The 22,560-nt window shown below is 39.2% G+C and overlaps 1 protein-coding gene across 1 annotated transcript in view; it reads right to left on the bottom strand.

The window, feature by feature from the left end:
* Positions 1-274: 274 nt before the first annotated feature.
* The window catches only part of Mkx (mohawk homeobox), a 61,157-nt gene continuing 38,871 nt past the window's right edge, over positions 275-22,560 (bottom strand). Inside the window, exons 5-6 of the mRNA XM_027928676.2 lie at positions 567-600; positions 275-461 (exon numbers count right to left, since the gene is read on the bottom strand). Coding sequence (XP_027784477.1) covers positions 275-461; positions 567-600 — 221 coding nt within the window. The remainder of the gene's footprint in view (positions 462-566; positions 601-22,560) is intronic.

Below are 22,560 nucleotides of genomic sequence, written 5' to 3'. Positions count from 1 at the left end.
CGTTGTAGCTTATTTTCGGTAAGCAAGGCACTTACTGTAATGGTAATGCAGACATTTTATGCATAGTTTAAGTAGCATAAAATAAGTTAATAGTTTTGATTAAAATGAGTTCTTTATAATTTATAGGTCTTTTATAGAAGCAACTAAATGGTATATTTAGGATAATTAAAAATAAGAGGAGGCTTGAAAGGGAGTCATGGTCACTCCTGCTCCGGCTCTCTGGATGAGGATTTAGGCAAAACGCTGACAAGAAGAACATCCACTGGACAAGCTCTTAAAACTGCTGTGCCAGGGGCACTTTGACTGTCTTTACTTCTGCTATATGGGAAGACTTCTGAATGATGCAGCTTGTGGTTCCCTGCAGCTTGTCTTTTCCCTGCGCAAGATTGGTTAAGGCCATAGCTGCGTTGATCTCCTTCCAGTACGTGTCATCCTTGTTCGGTCCCTTTCTGTTAGCTGCACTGGATTTAAGCAAAACAGAAAGAAAACAATGAAACTCGCTGCAGTTTGGATGGACAATGGTATCACTGCAATGCCCTCAGGACAAACAAAAACTTTCTGCTCACCTGTCACCCTTACTGGATCCGTTTTCCAGAGTGTCTGTAAAAAGAAGCAAAAGATCAATTACTTTTCTCTTTATCTTTCTTTTTTCATCTCAGGAATTCCATCATTAATGACCAGGAATAAAACTTCATCTGGAAAGGTAGTTAAAAATTAGTTACATTTTTACCAAGATAAATGTGTTTGTTAGAATGCAAATAATAATAATAATAGTAATAATAATAATAAAGATAATGACAAAATGAGCACGACAGTGAATAAAGGTAGCTTTTTAGAGATACACAAAATCTGAGGTCAATTAAGAAATTGGGCCTTTCCATCAGGAGGTGAACAGCTTAGGACAAAAGGTGCTGAATATACCTGGGGCCAGGTGCTACCTTGCCTCACCATCCACCTGCTGTGGTCCTTTAAGACATATTACAATGGCCCACAAAGTCTGGGATTCCGTTTTCTCAGCTATAAAATAAGGGGGTTCCTAGAAGATGTTGACAGTGCCTCTGGCTCAATATTCTGTGATTTCATGAAAACCAAACCTCAGAAAAAAGAATGACACATAGTTGTCTTTGGTTAGTGAGCAAATGAGTAACAGTTGGAAAGCTGACAGCAACACAGAACTTGTGGCCCATGAGGAGGAGCCAGTACCAGTCCTCAGTCTCCAAAGAACTCCTGCTACCAACTCTGGAAATGAAGGGGATCCTGGCCTCTATGTCTCCATTTTCACCTTAGGTTTACATTTGCTCCCTTGGAACGCTGATGATTCCCAGCACCACATAGATATAAAGAACGATGAAAAGAGGCTTTTGATATTTCCTTTGGCTGAAAGGATGTGGTATGAGTAACACAAAAATTGATGTCTTGCAGGGAAGGAGGCATGGGGGTAAGAAGGGCCACCTCTGTGGCTGGGGACAGGCCAACAAAGGAGTACAGCAAGGTCTCCCCATCAGTTTAAGAGACTCGGGATCTTCATAGGGGTGAAGCCTCTGTGGTCATCCTCAACAGTAAATACCACAGAGTAGCTATAGAATTGGGGGTTGCAGTACACAGAGGAAATGTGGGATGTGCATGCTGAAGGCCCTCTTCTCATTCTGTGGCCTTTGGAAAACTGTCCTTTCCTGCCCTCAGTTCTCCCTTTTCTATTTTTTCCCCCTCACCAAAATTTCTCAAGGTTTTTTTTTTCTTTTCTTTGCCATGTTCAAGGCTCATTAGACAATGCACTAATTTCTACTTCTGAGCTCTAAGAGAGTCACACAAAGCAGAGACTTGACAAGAAGAACATCAACGTGACCACAGTATTGTCCAACCAGGACATTTCCCAGGTCAGGGATGGTTGAGAGAAAATACCCAAGCCCAGGCACAGTGGCACATGCCTGTAATCCCAGCAATTGAGTAGGCTGAGGTAGAAGGATCCCAAGTTCAAGGCCAATCTGGGCAAACTAGCAAGACCCTTCCTCAAAATAAAAAAAAAAAAAGAGGGTTGGGGATGTAGATCAGTGGTATGGCACCCCTGGGGTCAATGCCTAGTTCTATTAAAAAGAAAGAAAGAAAGAAATTACATGACCACACAGTCAAGGCAGCTAAGTTTCAATGCCTCCTAGGCAGAATAAGAAGGAAGAAAGCCTGATACTATGTCCTGACTCAGGCTTGAAGTGCACAATTTGAGACTAGATGGGTCACCAGGAGCTCCTTCCACACCCTCACCTAGGGACCCAGGGAACTTTGGAAAAAGAAAGGTGAACAAGCAAAGTTAAAGCACTTAATGAGCAAATGACAAGGTCGTTGTGAAGAAATAGGAGATGCGTGCGTGTCCCAGTATGAAAGCGCATGTTAGTCTCTTCACCATCCTTTCATTGAATACTCAGGCAGATCTTATAAAGTTTTAGGGAATCCTTTGGGAGAAACAGTTGGGTCTGTGAGCAGCTGGATGATCACCCTCTGGAACCCCATCAGCCACTGGACCTTCTGTCCCTCCTAGGTTGACCTGGATGGTCAGCTCTACCTCTGCTGCTTTGGATAATTTGGGGATTATAAAATCACCCATGGAAGTGGAGGTAAGCAACAATAATTTTTAGTTTGCAGAACTCTGATAATTCTAATTTATAGGTTGGGTACTATGTGCCAGGCAGTGTTCTGGGTGTTTTAATGTATTATTAGTGACTTTACATGGATACCAAGTCTCTGTGCCTGTGAAGTCATTCTTTGTTTAGTCCTATCATCTATAAATCTTAACTCAGTAATGACAGGGACAGGGCGCTACTAGAACAGAGAACAAGTCAAGGCCTTTGTTTGGGAGAGGAAAGCCAGTAACATTGGACACTTTACAGAGGGAAAAAAAAAAGATTTTCGGCCTTTGCTCAATTTTGCCCACAAATTGCAACAATTCTGTTGCCAAAGTGAAGCAATAGGTTATGGAGATATTTATTCAATGGAAAGATTTGTCAAATGCAGGATGAATCCCATGAAGCTTAAATAACAGTAGGAAAGTAATGAAACATAATTTAGAAAAGACCATGTAACTGACACTCCGTTTCACGAACAAAGCGGGTTCCTATATACAAAGGAGACCAGAATCCGATTCTCTACCTGAACGGTCAGCCTGAGAATGGTTACTGTTCAGACACATGAGAAGCCTGTGGCTATCAAATATGTGATGGGATTTGGAATCCAGAAATGGCGTCAAGTACATGTAGCCTGTGTGTACAAGGAGAACATGAAATTCACCGTTCAGGCCCATGGGGAGAACTTCTGTTTAACATGAGGAGCAAACTCAGGTGACCTTTCTGCAGCAGCGTGCACAACCAAAGGCTAACACTCCCTTGTGGCCAGCTCCTTGAACTTGTGCTGCTGAGAAACAAATTTATTGCAGCCAACTGTGAAATTATAAAATTCTGCTTACTCTTTGGGTGTATGTGTTTTACACTTTGGTGCCTATGAAAATATCTTTGAAGTGTAAAAACACACACACTAACCCCTGTTTGGATATTCTTAATTAGTTTCACAAATCTTAACAATGTCCTAGGCAGGATTCAAAAGACTGAATTCTCTATTTTATTTTAAGGCAGATGGGTACATTCAACATCATTAGGTGTGGATTAGTTTCCTTTCCAAGAACAGAGAAAAAAAATCTTTATAAAAAGTAATGAAGAAACATCTTGTGTCACTATCAATAGTCAGTGCCCAGCTGGGCAGGGTAGTGCACACTTGTAATCCCAGCGATTTAGGGAGGCTGAGACAGGAGAATCCCAAGTTTGAGGCCAGCCTCGACAATTGAGAAAGGCCTTAAGTAACTTAGTGAGACCCTGCCTTGAAACAAAATATTTAAAAAGGGCTGGGATATGGCTTCTCCAACCCTAGGTTCAATCCCTAGTACCACCACAACAAAAAATAGTCAGTGTCCAAGTTGTGTATTACAAAGCTTAATCTCAAAGATTACAAAGAAAAGGCTGACTATCACCACTCCTGGGGGGGTTTCTGTCTCCAGGGTCATTTGGTGCAAAAAGTAAATTGGAATTATAAGGGCATGATTTCTCCATTGCTATAATGGATGGGCTGACCGGTGACACTAGGATATTGTGCATCCGAGGACCACCTCCTGCAGAGTAATGAGTTCCAATGCACAGAGCAACCAGCAAAAGGAAGATGGCAAGTAGGAGCCCTTTTACCTTGAAATACTTGTGCTTTTGTAGGAAAGCAAAAACTCCAAAGATCTGGCAGTTTGGGGAGATTTTTTCCTTATTCATTATGCTGAGATCTGGGGAGATATCCCACCTATTTTAGGGGACTATGATATCATTTGAGAAGAACTAAGAAAATTTACAATTCACTCCTTGTATTAAGTGGTGTTATTAAATGTTGTAATGTTTTTATTCTTCTGCCCTTTTTCTTTGAAGTAAAAACTTGCTTGCTCTTTTCCAGTTCAATTATTTTGTGCCTTTTCAGCCCACAGTCAGTATTTAAAAAGCAGTGGGTCTATTGTCCCCATTACCGATGGTCATGGGGATCACGTCACTTCTACCCACTGATGACAGGTGGTCTCACAGGCTCCGTTCCCGAGTTGGCACCTAGGAGTTGCAGAAATAACCTGGTGGGCAGGAGAAGGAAGGATTCCGAATGTTGCTGACATCCAAAAGTCAGTCAAAAGTCTGAGCGAGCTCCTGCTCTGCAGGATCCCTGGTGCACTTCATTAGCAAGCACAGTCTTGGGGTCTGATTCCCCACATTCCCCTCAGCTGTATCTCCTACTCTGCAAGTAGCTTGGCTCAGCTTCCCTAAAGTCTGAGCTAAAACGCCTTTTTAGATTCTAAGGTTCCAAAAATCAGCTATGCTGTCAATTACCATAAAAGCAACTGGTTGGCAGGAACTACTTATTGAACCAGCCAAAAGAGCCTGTTTTAAAGACCAAAAAAGAAAAGGAAAGGAAAAAAAACGAGGTACGTAGTTAGGAAAATCTTGGATGCTGTAAAACCTAAACCATGTCGAAATCTAAAGTGGGGCTATCCTCAGTTTGGACATGTGTTTCCTTATTAAGTTAAGTAGAGAAACAATTATACAAAAAAAAAACCTCAGTTTTATGGCAACTTAAGATGTGTAAGCATAAAGTTCTGGAGGTCAAAGACCTTTCCAACTTTGATAAATGCCATTTAGAAACTCAACTGATTCTGATAGATATTCCTAAAGTAACACTTGTAGCCATAAAAAGAGACAAAAATATGGCCAAATCTTTTTTCTCTGAGATTGTTTTTTCCAAGTTTAATAAATAGATCCTAAAGTTAGTCATGTTTTAAAGTATTTCACAAAATACTACCCACACCACTAAAATGTAAATAAAACTAAGTAAGATTAAGCATATGAATACTTTTAATTAGATAATCAAAAATCATAAACTATATGTTTCCTTAAATTAAAATGGAGAAAGTGAAAGACAAGAAACTTCAGGGAAATTATTTACCTCACCTAGCAGGCCTAGCCTAAGGCCTTCACAGAGAAATTAAAATTTTGAGGCCTTTGCCAATGATCTAAAGCAAACCAGAGATCCAGCTGCCTGAACACTGTGCCTGAACACACTGAGGCAGTTTGAGGACCATCACAGCAGGTGTGGACATCCAGGGCTTACTACGTTTTTTATCTCAGAGCTACAGAGAGCCTAGGGACACCAGATCAGATTCTGGAGTAATTCACATAATCTGGAACAACTGGGGAAAAGAACAAGCTTCTAGTGAGTAGGGAAGATAAAAACTCCTCACCTGAAGATTCTAGAATTCTCAGTGCTCCCAATTTGCAGGATTTTGCCCCATATACCAAGGGATCCCTGGTCTCCCTGCTCCTACTGCTGTGGTCTGAACTTCTACTTGCCCACCCCAGAGATCTGGCTGTGCTTACCCACACTGTGCCTGTAACCCCCGCCCCCTTCTTTCCTTCTCTAATGAGAAAGTAATACGGGAATCCTATAGAAAATGTGGGAAAAAATGTAAAACAGGAATAACTAATATTAATACTTGAATATATGTCCTTCTAGGTTAGTATTATTCATGTGTTTTAAAATGGGGTCATTCTGTATGTGTCTTGTAACCTGCTTTTTTTTTTCACTGAATTTCAAATTTTTTCTTGCCCTGCTTTAGTAAATAACAATCCACTGTTTGACCTTCCCTGACATGGCAGGAGTTTTGCCTGTAAAATAGAAACAGCTTGAAAGAATTCAAAATCCAGCTTCATCCAATTTAATCTTGAAGATTGAGAAATAGTGAGAAGTGAAGAGAAGGGGTTATTTTTAAAATAACAATTACTAGCATTTATTGAATCCTGATTCTTATGCTAGGCCCTATGCAAATACTTAAACATTTACAATTACCCTAGGAGACGGCACCCTCATCCTTATTAAATATGACACCATAACATAGGGGTGTAGGAACTCAAAAGGGACTGAGATAGAAAATGGGGGCTCTGAGACTCAATTCCAGGTCAGATAACACTGAAGACCAGATTTTTAACCACATCATCCCAGGAGCTAAGTGATCTCTGTTGATAAAGCAACCTGCAAAGCCCAAAGCAAGGCTTAAGACATTGTTTTCATGGAAAGGCCATGTAATGATAATCTATTAAAAAAATCTACTCAACTCTTTTTCTGTACTTCTTGATAGAATTTCAGACTAGAGATACAAAAAAAAAAAAAGATACTTTTTTCTCCTTATGATTTAAACTGTAATATCAAGGGATGTATCCAAATGGCAAAATAGGGAATCTAAATAATTTGAGTGTTTCCTCACACTTTAGAGCAACATTTTAAGAGAGATGATACCCCTATAACCACCCTCTGTTATCCCAGAATGAATTACTGTTAAATAACTCTGAGACAGCTGTTGCCCCATCACTTTGAGTGGAAATTTTTGTGGTTATCCTGTCTTTGGGATGGAGAGTTTTTGAATGAGTAAAGATAAATTGTCCTAAGTGATATCTGCCAAAACAGGAAGGGGGGAAAAGTAAAAAATAAAAAAAAATTAAAAAAAAAAAAAAATATATATATATATATATATATATATATATATATATATATATATATATATATTCAATAACCTGTAACACTTATCTGTGGATGACTAAGCTGCTTCTAACAGCTCCACTGACCAAATGTGAGTTCCACTTTAAAACTTCAATATAACAGGAAGACTCCAATTACAGCCAGGTAGCTATCAAGGCCACTGCTTATAGAAGAATTAAGAGCCTGACTTTTGTGAGTCTAGCAATGGGAACATAGTGAGAATTGTAAAATAAAACCCACTTCATCTTTATGGATGGATCTGTTTCTTTCTTTTTTCTTTCTGTAATATACTAGTGAAATTATTCATCCTGGAGCCTTAAAGAATAAGTGGCTTCCAAAAATCATTTCAGAGTTTAAAGAAAAATCTTTTCCAAAAATTAAGCCAGTGTTTCCTCCAGCCATGACTTCCACCATCTGGCCAAAGATTCTTTTCCTTCCTGCTACCTCTCATGTGGGCTGGCCCCCACTATGGCTAATGATGCCCAGATGTCCTGGATCCTCAGGATCCCCACCTTTAGCCGCCTTTCTATCAATGCATTGTCCCTTCCAGCTCATGCCAAAAAATAAAAATTAGAAGCCACACCCATATCTTCTGGACCAATGGTGAAGAGCTCCCTGGTCAGAATCGGGGTATGTTGACATGTCCAATCTTCCAGGATAGGTGATATTGCCATTAACAACAACCACACAGAACATCTTTTTTTGTTCCAGGAGTATCAGCGCCTGTAGGTAGACCTGTAAAAGTGCTGCTTGGTTCCTAATCCATTAGGGAGTTATAATTTTGATGGCTTTTCCTTATTACTCAGCGCGCAAGGGCTTAAGGTGGTGGCTCCTCATTAATTCTCTGTTGTCTTTGTTCTGGTAGAATGCACAACTATTCTGGCCTTATCCATCTGGGCTGGTCTGGTGAACTAAAAGAGCAGGAAGTGGGATTTGTAACTTTAAAGTGACTTCTTAGAATAAATAGAATACCACCCATTGATAATGTTTCAACTCACTTTCAGTCTTTTCCACTAAACACATTAAATATTCTTGATGCTAAATTATTCTGCATAGTCCCCTCATCCAAGATTGCTCCTCTGAGCTCAAAGGCTCCGCCTTCCCCAAGTCTAAAGCTTTCAGTCCGAAACTTCACTTTGAAGATTAGAATGCAGTCTATGGGGAAGAAGGTGTTGGTGGGTGACCAGACAGAGGGTCTGGAAATGTTAAATATTCTTATTTCTATTCTTGGCTCCTCGTATTTACCACGAGGGTGGCCTACCTACTGGGAGTCACAGAAGTAGCCTAGCACAGTAGTCAGAGCCCAGACTCTAAACCTGATAGCATGAGTTGCCCCCATGCCCTCCGCTGATTCTGTGTGGGGGCTGGCCAGATGCTTGACTTCTTCTGTCTCATCTATAAAATGGGGACAAGAATCCCAGACGTAAGGGGGTAATTATGAAGACCACACAACTTGTTATTTAAACAAAAATTAAACCAAGAACATAAGCACACTTACCAAGTGCTATATACATACTTGTAAAAAATTAACCTTTTCTCCCATTTTAATTTTCAATATCTAGAAAATAGGGTGGAATGCAGTCACCAGGAAAATTAGTATTGTTTAGGGATTTAATATGAAAACCATTATGTAAGGTCAACATAATTTAGCTCTGGGAAAAGCCCATCAGCTCAGATTAATGGATGAAGTGTGCAGAATCTATCATCTTCAAAGACAAAATGGCTTTCCTGATGCTCTTCTGTGCCAAAGTATCACAACATGCCAAGACAAACAGTGCTGGAGTCACATTAAAGAATATCTACTAACCTTGAATTTCTGGTGGATTTTGTTACTTCATTTTCTCAAGGGGAATATTGGAGATGTTACCCCAAATGCTTCATCCATGAAAACTATGTTTCCAGCCAAAATCTCAGAAAATGACTTCCTAGCTATGCAAGAATAACTTCTCTGTGAGCCTGTGTGTTGCAAGGAGCATTGATTTGTTTATAAAAGCACTCTTTTTTTACATGAAAGTTGGGCCACTAGTTTTAAACCAAGATGTACTTACTCTGATCTTAGCTAAATTTCAATTTTGTCCCCACATACTAATATTGATATTCATCTTTTAAATTCTTAAATAGAGCAAGGGCTGTTTCTCCCAAGATCAACTTTGTAAGTTGCCACACTGCAGTTCTAGAACGGATGAATTATTTAATAAACATACAGTTGAATGACATTAGACTACAAAACACTAATGTGACTTTCTTCAGCAAAAAAAAAAATCTTTTTAAATGGAAAAATGTGCATTTATAATAATCTAGAAATTGGCTGGAAACTCTGGCTCCATCCATGCATTTTCAAACCCTTCAATATCTCTAAAAAACCATCAGAAAGTATTTTTCCTCTGATATATGAACTGCAGTATATCTCTGAATTGGCTCACATCATTGCCATGCTTTTCAAATTCCTCAAATTACCATCTTCAGAAATGACACTTCAAACTGGGAGATCTTGGTGTTAAACCTGTCTGATTGCATTAATGCCAGAAATGACACAATAAAAGAGATGACATTCACAAACTTCTTGGCTCTTTCAAAAGAATAACAAATGACAGTTGCTCTACTCACAGTTAAACTGCTGTATTTATTACAAGAGGGGAAAAAATGTATTTTAGATGTAAGATGAACATGATCACCATACTTCTAAATTTCAAATATACACTTCAATATTCCTAATAAATTCAATCTTTAACAGTGTATGTGGCATGTCAGGGTTCTGTGATCACATAGTTCTACCTTTATATCTGCTGTTTTCTGCTTTTAATTCAGAGATAGTATTTAAAGGTGGGCATTGAAATGAAAACGGAGAAGATTTTGGCTGATAGCATTGAAGGACACAGAAGGTAAAAAAAAAAAAATGTGTAAAGTGAGTTCAAACACCGTGCTCAAGGGAAAGCCACTGTGGCTGTAGGTCTGGGAGGACCTTTAATCTCATGGCCCTCTTATGACACATTTTGACTCTAAGAATACCGAATAACTCCTTTCCACGTTAAGTCTAGCCAGAGGGATTCACTCTAAATTTGGGGATGTACATGATTTGAACCAGGACCATAACAAAATAGTGAGCAGCCTCACTAAACACAGGACCTTCGGCAAGCTATTTATGCATGTTGTATCTGGGTTTTTTTGCTGTAAAATAAGGAAGATGGTAACCACCTACTTCCTGGGGTTGCTGTGAAGACGAATTAGATAATAGATGGAGAGCTCCTGGGATGATGCCTGGCACATGGTTAGAGCTATGGTATTAGGGTTCCTGGAAGCCACACTGTGAACCCTCCTATAGCCACTCAAGTTCCATGGAGGTACCAAACCGGCTTTTGGGTTTCTTCTACCATACCCTAGGCCTCTAGGCCATTTTTCTTGAGATTCAACAGAGAGGAGAAAAAATTCACTGGGGAACATCTCTCCGAAGAGCAGGTCCCTGGATCCCAAAACTCTGAGACTGATTATGTAGGTCAGAGACATGGCTTAGGAACACAAGCTCCGCGTGTGGTTGGATGGAGGCGGTAAAGAGGATGCCCTATGGGAAAAGCTCTTGTGGGAAATCAGAAGCGGGCTGCTTTTATAAAGAACAGTGCTGGAATTCAAGTATAGATGCACTAGGCAGTATTTCTTCGGTACATTAAAAAAAGAAAAAAAGAGGGAGAGGAGAGGAGTTGAGAGGAGAGGAGAAAAGAGAAGAGAAATCATTATTGGATTCCTAGTATTCCAACAAGAGCCAAATACGAGTCTTAAAGCTTTGCCTAACAAAAGTTCTTGAGTGTACCTTCATATAGACAACAGATATGACACTTTTATGATATTATCTTGTTCAGGAATGAGTCACTCCAGCTTCAAAAATACTTCTTACTGTATATCTTTCCTTAAAACACTAAAATATTCTTGGGGGTAAAATGCCTCATTTTCCTTGAATCACTTTTGCCTAATTATTGCAATTTTTACTATACCATGAAATGTAAACAAGGGAGTCATTAGTAACACAAGCTTCAGAATAAAGGAGCTCAAGATTTCCATTATACTACAGAATGCTTAATAATCATCCACTCTCCTTCTTCTAATTGGCATAGGTATGGTAATAATATACTGTTATAAGATCTGTGTTTTGAAAATAAACTTGTTGTCCCAGCTCTATGTTCCTGTGATGGTGAGGCCCTTTATTTTTGTAAGTCTTCTATTTTATTTTCTTATCTTTCCTTTGGGAAAATAAGGTGACAAATAGCAATCCACATGGGGTCATCAAAAACTAATTATTCAACCTAGTATAGAACCTCTTTCTAATATAGGATAATAAACTACAGTAAGCTTGTTTCTGCAGCACTTAGTAGAATATTTTATTCAGACCTGCTTCCAAAAGAATGGACCATTTTATTGAACACTGACACAGTGATAAGGTTTTTGTAGTCAGAATGAATTTTAATCTGTTATGTCTAGGGCATTCTTGGGAGGTAGTTGAAGCTCTATGGTCTCTAAAGAGGAATAAGGTTAAGGAGAACAGAACCACATTGCAAACAACTTGGCATCTACCAAAAGCAAAATCACTGAAATAGAGCACAAGGGTACGGAAACACAGCACAGGTAAAGTTGGCTTTAGTGGTGAAGGTGGATGATAGGTTCCTTGATAGGAATCGAGGCTTTGCTTTCAAACAACAGCAGAACATCATAGCTCCTGGAACCAAAGGGCTGAAGAAACTGCTGTGCTTTGAATACCTCTACCAAACTTAACTGTGTTGGAAACAGGGCCTTTGAGAGGTAATCAGGTCAAGAGTGGATTAACACTCTTATCCTGGGAGTGCATTAGTTATTATTGATGTGGGTTTGATATAAAAGATGAGATCTTGCTTTCTTGTCCTGCCTCCACCCGGGGGTTATGCAGTAAGAAGGCCCTCTCCAAATGTCAGCACCCTAATACTTGACTGCCTACTTCCTGAACTGTGAAAAACAAAACGGAATAAAACTTCTCTTTGTAAATCACCCAGCCTGTGGAATTCTATTATAGCAACACAAAACAATTAAGACAAGGACCAAATTGCTGATGGTGGCCACCTCATAGATCCAAGAATGGGCTGAGAATGATACTTGACAGGGAATTTGCTGACAGGTGGGCTGAGCTCATTCCCCTAGAGCACACGGGGTCATCCTGTGCTGGGTCGAACACTAGTTCTGGCCTGCCAAACATGAGACACAACAAGTCTAAAACAATAAAGCTCCACACTGTAGCTTTAAATATAATATTTAGGAAGAGCATTTCTATAGGCATTACAAGACGTTCAAAACATACTGGAGCACATAATCATGAATCAGACAGTAGAGAGGAAGAGAGACCACGGAGAACAAGGGAGGAAGAGGGAGAAAAAGAGAGAGAGAAATGAGCACCCTCGGGATCTTAAAAAAAAAAAGCAAAGCTCAATGAACACCAGGAAAGGAGACCAAGTATAATTAATATACAGAACAGTTCTTGCAAAGCAATTTCATGGAAATTTAAATACAAAACAATGACATGTTTGCATTATTATATATCTAAATGCCAAACCTGGTGTGGTGGCGCACTCCTGGCAGCTCAGGAGGCTGAGACAGGAGAATCTGGAGTTCAAAGCCAGCCTCAGCAAAGGGAAGGTGCTAAGCAATTCAATGAGACCCTATCTCTAAATAAAATACACAATTAGGTCTGAGGATGTGGCTCAGTGGTCAAGTATCCTGAGTTCACTCCCCAGGACAAAAAAAAAAAAAAATTAAATGCCACGCAACGGCCACACTTTATAGATGTTGCATGTTATTATAAGTAAATAAAACATCTCAAAATTTTTAAAAATATTTTAGTCATTAAAATTTATTGATTTAGAGGAAGGGACAATGCCTCTAATGCTTGTTTAATAAAGCAATCCTCTGTTATTCCTTACCTTTTTTTATCCTTTGCCATATCTTTTGATTTTAGAGAGAAGAATATTTTAACAATCACTAAAAATATAATCTTGCCAGTTTTAAAATAGAGAGAGAGAGAGAGAGAAAGAGAGAGAGAGGCAGAAAGCTGTGCAAAAGGAAAAAAAATAAGAAAAGGAAGCAAACATATTTCCAGAACAAATCAGATCCACCTATCCATATTTAGGGGTTTGGTGATGGAATATACTCTACACATGCTCAAAAGCATTTTAAAAATTAAATTTCCCAATTCCAAATTCTCTCCAGACTTCCAGAAATATCTGATGAATGAGCAGCATATACTAGTTACTGTCTTGAATCAAAGTATTACACAAAAGAGCCTGGCTCTCATACACAGAAGTAAACAGACTACATATTTTTGTCATCGAAATATTAACAAATTATCGTGTGTGTGTGTGTGTGTGTGTGTGTGTGTGTGTGTGAGAGAGAGAGAGAGAGAGAGAGAGAGATAACAGCCAGGAAAAATCAAACATTCCTTATCCTTGCAGGATTCATAAGCTCTTGCAGGCACGTGGCCATCTCCTCTCTCCAATAGATGGTAGTTCTAGTCATTTTCCACCATTCAGAAGTGCCACAGTCTGGCTGGGCACAAAATCACGAGCCACTCAAGCAGGAACAAACTTTATTTTTGAAACTGCCGCCAATGCCCCTTACGGTCCCGGGAAGATTGCCTACCGACCCACGCGTTCTCCGGACCCCCACAGGAAGTCCCTCCTCCGGAATTCCCTCCTACCGCAATTCCCCAACCAATGGGAACTCTCCAGGAGTCCTGTAGCAGGCTGAGGTGAACAGCAGGAATCTAATATCCATAAGAATGCAGATCTTAACATAATCATATCATCTCAATGGCTTGCTGGCATCACCTTTCAACCAAAAATGCCATGCATCATATTACTTGGCTGTGGCTCTTAGCATCTACCCCCTTCCGTTAATTAAGCAACAAGCAATGTGGCTAGGGACCGTGCCTGTTAGGTTTGTCCAGTTCAACATATGGTTCTTACCCGTCATGGGATGAACTGACCTCTAGGCGTCAGCCTCCTGTCTTAGGTTGATACCACTGCAATTGGATCATACCCGTCACTGACTACCGGTCCAGCATATAGCCATACTTGTGGATAGGCCTATGCACCAGTGGTGGGGTGAGGTTCTTTGCCTCACCTCTGTTGGCCCCCAAAATTAGACCATCACTAGTAGAAGGGAGGAGGATACAGAAATGCCACGACACCAAGCCAATTGACGGCTCCTTAGGAAAAATTGCATCACTGGTGACACATCAGCAAAGATAAGCCAGCACTACCATAATTCGCTGCACCAACAGATAGTTCACAATGCATACAAGTGATACATAGTCCAGAAGGTATAAGCAAGAAGGGTTTGTATAGGCCAATACTGGATGCATGGGCAGAATAGGTTCTCACAAAAAACCAAGAGCTTCGAAAGGCCCTGAACTGAGAAATCCACCCTACACCACCAGTGCTCAAGTCTTCTTCTATCATGTTAGATGTCTATTCAGTTAGAGGCATCATCTGTTAACATCCACTCTGTTATGCATACGGTTTGCACATGGGTCCAACAAACCCCTGGGAGTTGAAGGCATCTACAAAACACAGAAGGAGAAATGCTCCTTTCCGGCCACCCACAAAGAGAACCGGACACAAGACATTACAAAACACCCATGAGGAAGTGAATCACTTTTTCAGGCCTCAAGGCAATGTTTAATTACACAGCCCTGAACATAGACAGGCCTAGGAGGCAGGAAAGGAGAGACTGAGGTCAGTCAGGCTTTTCAGGAAAATGAGGTTTTTTCCTCCTATTTCATCCAATTAATTTTCAGCCCACTTTAGGAGGTTTGTAAAAGGCATCTTAGAACACACTTTATTAATACACAGACTCTTTACTTGGATGGGAAAATACACAAAGAATAAAAGAAGAAAGGAAGGCAGAATGGGAGTTATAAGGGGCAAACGTTGAACACATCTATGAAAAGGTTACACTAATTCCCTTTGTCTGCAGCTTCCCATTCTACAGTCAGTCAATCTTGATCCAAAAATATTAATTGGAAAATTCCAGAATGAACAATTCATAAGTTTTAAATTAGACACCCATCTGAGTGATATGATAAAATCTCACTCTGTCCCACCTTGGCCATGAACCATCCCCTGTTCCAGCACATCCATGCTTACACAATAACTGCCTTTATCATTTAGCTGTCTCAGGTATCAGATCATCACAGTCGTGCCATTCAAGTCACCCTTATTGTACCTAATAATGCACAGTGAAAGAGAAGTAATGCTGGCCATTTGGACATGCCAAAGGGAAACTGTAAAGTGCTTTCTTTAAGTGAAAAGATGAAAATGATACCTTTATTATAACATATTGTTTTAATTATTCTGCTTTTCACCAGTTATTATTGCTAACCTCTTGCTGTGCCTAATTTATAAATTAGACTTTGTCATAAGTATATATATGTAGGGAAAAACATAGTGTATAAGGTTTGGTACTATACACTGTTTCAGGAACACACTGGGGGTCTTGGAACCTATTTCCCATGGATAGTAGGGACCATTGTACTTTAGGACAGGAAGTCAGAATTTATGATTAATTGAAGAATTATTCAAATGGAAAGTCCATGCTAACTTTTGCACTCATAGAGTTACAGAAAAATAGAATAAAAATTACTCAATTTTCTAAAGATGATTTCTAATGGGGTTCATGCCTTTTTTTGGTTTACCTGGAATTGAATACACATTTCCACAGCTAATCAGTGCAAACTGTGAAGGGGGCCATTACTTTCCTATACCTTATTCCTCTAACAGTAAGGTACCCCAGAAAGAAAATAGATTTGGAATCAGTGAGGCTGGGTTCTGAACCTTTGTTCCATTTCTGATACACATGTGGCTTGGAACAAGAGGATTAATTTCTCTGAGTCTCATTTTTTAATATGTAAAATTAATATAAAAATAGAAAATAATTAGCACAGTTGTGAAAATTAGAAATAATCATTATAAGATACCAGACACCCAGTAGTACTCAATATAGAGCAGCAACGGTGATACACAATTGCACATACTGTTTTTGTAGTGGCAGCAAACTTTTGGTGAACATTGAAGGCTTACCTTGAAATGGAACAGATAATAAGTAACCCAACAATTCAAAATAGTTTTTGTATTTGAATTGTCTAAGCCATGTTATGTCTATGATGCTCCAGTGTGGAAAATTCTCAAAAGGGCAAGCCTGCATAATTAGGAAGCTTCAAGTTTTGCCATGGCCTGGAGAAGGTCACTGAAAGTGGTTAGCAGCCATAATATGCAAAACACTAGGATGGAATCTTTTTTTCTTTAATTTGTACTTGATCTTTTTAGTTATACGTGACAGTAGAATGTATTTTGACATACTATAGGGTGGAATCTTTAATAACAGTAAGAATAAGCATATGAAACCAAATTCCAGGCTTATTTCAGCTACTGATCTTCTGCTATTTACTTTTTGGGTTGGTGCATGAAACAGCCATTGAACTAGAGGTCTGCATGTTACTCAATCTTATAGGTACGTTAGAGTGTTTTACACTTGGGCTCGCGGGGATTGAACTCAGGGCCTCACTCATGCTAGGCAAGTGCTCTACTGTTGAGCTACACTCCCAATCAGTGTTTTACTCTTAAATGCCCAGAGAAAGTTTTAAATGTGAAGATCCTTACTTAAGATAGAGTATGGCATTTCAATTTGTGGGGAATACCTTTGGAAATTGCCAATTTTAAAAATTTGTTTCTCTAGGATTTTCTATGAAGATCTTATTGGCTTGTATACCTGCATTTTCACAAGGGAAAAAATAACTACTTAAAACACAGATTACACATGTTTTGGGGGAAGGGGCTATAGGCCAGTGGTAGAGCACTTGCCTAGCATGCTCCAAGCTGTGGGTTCAATCCCCAGCACCAACAAAACAGAAATTCCCTATAAATTTTTAAATATTTCACTGCTTCATCCTAAATCAGTATACTCAGTATCATTTGACTGGTACAGGAATGTGTAGATTATTTCCATTACTCCTGATATTTTATAAATAGATGGACAATTCAAAATTTCTTTGTATTGCCTTCCTGAATGGAAGGAACACTGGCTTCCCTTGGATTTTTCCCCCCATCTTTGGATGTCTGATGCTTTGCCAGAGAATGTATGACTACATTACAATGAATCTGAACTCAAGTGAAAACCAAGTGATTTTGAGTGTCATATGGGAAACAAAACTTTGTGTGTAGAATTTTACCTCTCCTCTCCCCACTTTTTGGTATAATTAAGGGCCAAGCCACCTTAAAACAATTTATGGTAATAATAACAGTATTAATGAAGCATTTTACAAATCATGAACATGTAACTTGTCTCTTTACTGTGAACATATATCATTATTTTTAAAGAGAGAGAGAGAGAGGAGAGAGAGGGAATTTTTTAATATTTATTTTTCAGTTTTCAGTGGACACAACATCTTTATTTTACTTTATGTGGTGCTGAGGATCGAACCCAGAGCCCCGCACATGCCAGGGAGGCGCGTTACTGCTTGAGCCACATCCCCAGCCCACACACATCATTTTTAAAGCAGTCAAAACGAGACTCAGAAAAGTTGAGTGACACTTATTGAATGCATGCTATATGCCAGCCCACTGTGAGCCTAGACATAAAAATTATATAAGAATCCTATCACAAAGCAGTAAATGAATGACAACAGCTCCCTGTAATGAAAGCTGTGGGATCCTGGGGAGGATGGAGCGATGGCAGCAGGGACAGTGGTGATGAAGGAACTCCAAAGAAGATAATACACACGGGGCAACAGTGCAGAGGCCCCGGCTTCCAGCAAAAGAAGCCTCTCCCATTCACATCAGCATGCCCAACTGATATCGTGCTTGTGAGTATCACGTCACGGAAAAGATGAGAAAGCACAAGCCCAAGGTAAACAGCTGTTGAGCCCCTGAGGTGAGGGAGATGGCAGCAAGCATTCAAGGGAAGGGAAGAGCCTGAGAGAGCGCCATATCATGCCACCTCTGGGGAACACTCCTTGCTATATAGCTGAAGGGAACCATGTGTGTACAGGGGCAGCTGGAGACCAGCCAAGGGAGACTCACAAAGGCCAGGAATTGAGGGTTTGTGGCTGGGTGAGCAAGATAAAAGATAGGAACTTCATCCTGAAAGGTATGAGCAGCCACTGAGGGATATTTATCAGGGATAGCATCTGATTTGGGCAACAGAAAGGTTCCTCTTGCCCTAGTGTAAGACCTGATGGAGGAGTCTGGAGAAATGGGGCAAGAACCTAAAGGAGAAGGAGAAGTGAAGAATCCTGGGGTGAGGAAGCAGCAGCGAGGCTGGAAAGGCAGGATTTTGGAGATATGAAGAAGACAGACTTGTTGAATGACTGGGGGTGGTGGGGAGCCAGAGGCAGGAATCCACGGTGGTTTTCAGATCCCTGCCTTGGGTGAATGGCAATGTGTACTCCAAGTTAAGAAGGCAAGGAAGAGGGGTGAGTTTCATTTTGGAGGAGGTGGGTCATAAAGAGTTTGGTTTCTACATATTGAGAGAAAGCGGCATCTTGATCATGAAGCACAGATGTTTAAAAATGCACGATGCGGGGCTGGGGTTGTGGCTCAAGCGGTAGCGGGCTCGCCAGGCGGCGTGAGGCCCGGGTTCGATCCTCCGCACCACATACAAACAAAGATGTTGTGTCCGCGGAAAACTAAAAAATAAATATTAAAATTCTCTCTCTCTCTCTCTCTCTCTCTCTCTCTCTCAAAAAAATATATTTAAAAAAATGCACGATGCAGCACTTAACAGAAAAGTGCAGTGTTAGAGTACTTAGCGTCATGTTTGGAAATATTTTGATATTTTCTCCTCAAAGTATTCTTGTCGATGTAGAAATCCAGCAGCATACAGAAAAGAAGAGGCATATCAATAAAGAGTTTTATGTGAATCTAACTACAGAATAATATTTTTACATATAGATTTAAATATTTTCCCATCTGCCCAGCAATTATTATTCAACATGTGATTTTTTAAAAAAAGTATAAAATACCAAAGTTTTGAAAGATGAATTATTTAAGAATATTTACTAGTTACACAGCCTCAATACATACTGCATTTACTCTCAGAAGGTAACACACCCAAAGAGTGAAGGGGAAAGAAAGTTTCTCTAGGTGAAAGAACAGAGAGAGCAGAAGATTTTTCTGGCTGACAGCCAGTCAGAAAATATTGAAAAGCTAGAATTTTCGAGGCAAATCTCTACCAATCCATCTTTTACCAAAGTACTCACTTAAAGTCCCACCTTTTGACATGAAATATTTAATAGGAACTTTACATTAGCCACAAAGTACCCTTAAAAATTTTAATATTGAACTTCATTCTGGACTAAAAGAGGAAGGCCTTAGATGACTGCAAAGAAACATGTTTTTTGTTTTGTTTTTTTTTAAAAGAAGAAGGAAATAAAAGGGACTAGTGGGAAGCATAAAGTAGTTAATGAGAGTTTCTACTGAAAACCAAAAGTTAATGACAACACAGAGTTCCTTTCCTATTGAGGACAGATGCATCTTAAAGAATGGATAAATCAATAAAGTTCTTTTATGAGTGGCATTTGGAACCACAGTTTTAATCTGTTGAAATGGTACAACAACTAAAAGCAAAAATGGGTTCCTTTTCGAGAACAACTGCTTTTAGTTGGCTTTTTCTCTCACCTCAGCTCCCTGACGGGGAAAGGTGGCTTTTGGTCGGGTGCGTGTATGATGTTCATTTGTCTTGCATCTAAAAATTAGAACATAACAAGCTTCTAATCATCACTTGTTAATTTGAAGCAAAAAGAATTCTTTTTTTCCATTGAAAGCAGATTGTAGTAAAAAAAAAAAAATCAGCATTCTCCAAGGTCATATGCTATTGGCAAAGCTCAAAAAAAAAACCCTTGTAGTCCAACTTGCTTATGTTCAGCTGTGTTTACTTAGACTTAACTTGACAAAGTCTGCCTCTGATTATACAGAGCAGTCATCTGCCCACAGATAAATAGATATTACACAAACTTTTGGAGGGATGACATTTGGCCTCCATAATTTTGGAATAATTTACTATGTACCCTCAACTTAAAACACCAAAATGATTCACAATATGTTTTTGGGATTGAAACATAAATATTTCATTTTACAAAGGGAGCAGTCTGTATGACCTCTATGGATTTTAGGTGATTTACTCACAAAATATGGTACCACTTTGGAAGGTGTGGAGGCCTCTGAAACACGCAGTTTCAGGCAACATTTATTTCAGTCTTTTCAATAACCATCAAGATTTCAAGGAATTTTTGTAAACAAACTGTCACTTAAAGAAAATAACTTTCCATCAATTTTTGCAACAAGTCTCCAGAACAGAACATGCATATAAAAATAAGAGTTAAGTAAATTATTTCCAGAGACGACGTCTTGGAGAAATGTTTACACTATCGGTAGAAAGCAAAAGCTCCACGTTTTACCACTCTGTCTTACGCTAAAGGCAAAATTTTGCTTTTAGAGTAACGTAAACCATTTCCACTGCATAGAGACTGTTCCTAATTAGTTAAGAATTTATTCTGGCCCATCATATTTATGTCGATTGCTGTTGTATTTACACAACAAAAGATACCCATGCTTTCCCCTCCAAACTAAGATTGTTTTAAAGGTGGAAGTACTTAGATTCCCCAGCAATCAACCAATAAACCAATCAATCATCAGATTTTCGTTGCTGTTGTTGCTAACAGCTCACAATCCAGTAGTGAACATTAGGAGACAAAGTCCCTGTCCTCTGAAGTTTATCAAATGAGAAAAGTCATAAATTGAATACAGACTGTCATTTTCAAGATTGCTCATTTAATGGATACAATTATAAAGACTTTTACCCCACTGAAACTAAAATGTTTTCTTCCCCGACTCTGTTGTATTATTGAATTAACTTTGGGATGAAGCCTTTCAAGTGGAAAGGTGGTCTGGTAAGGGAGCCACAAATGCTGTGCGGTGCCATGTCCCTCTAGCAATTCACGCTATGTCTGTAGAGAGTTGAGTTTTTGACTGATTCACTGAATGCTCCTAGTTTGGCTTTTATTCTAAAGCACTGAATTTACTTTGATAATTACTTTGCAAATTAAGCTAATGTAAGTAATGGCACTGCTACTGCTGGAACAACTGCCACTTAATTTTTAATAAGTGAAAGCACATTCCCACCTTGTTTTCCCTCCTTATGCTTTTGCTTTGAGATTGACAAATGGCTTTATATATATTTATGTGTATATATATATATATACATATATATATATATATACAGATAAATTTATAAGATTATAAAGTACATAAAAGATAATATATGCATAAAATATATAAGCATATAAAAGATTTTATATACACACACATACATACATGCAAAGGAACGTGTTTTCAAATATGCATGCCTTTAAGGTCAAAAAACAAATCCATAACATGTGCCAGACACCGGAGTGTCCTTGTACAATCTCCATGAAAGAATACATTAAGGCCTCATTAGCCTTTAATGCAAAACTGATCCACAATCATTTCAGAAAGGGCAGATTCCTCAGATTCGAAGTACAGTCATAGAAGTGAGTCCAGGAAAAGAGGGAGTACGAAATTCTCTTCTGAAGCCTAGCCACATGACAAAGCCAGAGGCATCTCCGAAACCACTGATATGGGCCAGCAAGGCCAGCAAAAAGGCTGCTCCTGCTGGAAAAAAATCACTTTTACAGGGCGACACTAGGCCCTATGGGAGGGTCTAAAAGAGGGAGGGAAGGGGTGTTAGAAAATATGGGGACGTGCCAAAGAGGGCACATTTTACTTTTCAAGCTAGATGGCTGCATGGGGGGAGCAGGGGTAGCAATTGATATGTAAAACTTGCAGAAAAACTAAGCCACTTGCTGAGCCACTTGCTGGGTGGTTTCTTACAAAGGAAATGTATATTTACACTTTTATCAGATTGGACCAAGAGGTAATTCTGAACAGAAACTAGTTGTAGAAGCTCACTTTTAAATAGCAACATGAAAGTTCCACATACACAAATTATTTTCCATTCAGCCAAGGTTATCATGCTGCAGTGTTGTGTCTAAGGAAGAAAAGAAGAACCAGGGATTCTCTAGACATGCAGTTCCTTCTCTTAAACACCCAATTGGACTCAGGAGAAGAAAATGTCATGGATCACCAACCAGAATTAGTTTGCAGAAAATTTGCAGTTGAATCAAACTTATGTCAACTAAAGTAAGGGGTTATATTAAAAAGAAAAAAGGCAGCTTTCCCAATCAAAAAATCTTGAAAATTTTCCTTTATTTTCTGGTTTCATTTTTCCCAGAACTGAAACACCACAAAATAACAACACCCCAGTGCACTTACTTCCAGCTCAGTCAGGCAGTGCTGAGGTACAGAAACATTTTTTTATTTCACTTTTTTATAAGAAGGTGACCAACATTTTCTTAGCCTTCCAAAAAGCTTCAGGTTTGGA

This window comes from Marmota flaviventris, chromosome 12 (genome assembly GCF_047511675.1).
Source record: "Marmota flaviventris isolate mMarFla1 chromosome 12, mMarFla1.hap1, whole genome shotgun sequence".
In the NCBI taxonomy this organism is placed as follows: Eukaryota; Metazoa; Chordata; class Mammalia; order Rodentia; family Sciuridae; genus Marmota; species Marmota flaviventris.
This window is presented reverse-complemented; position numbering and strand designations above follow the sequence as displayed.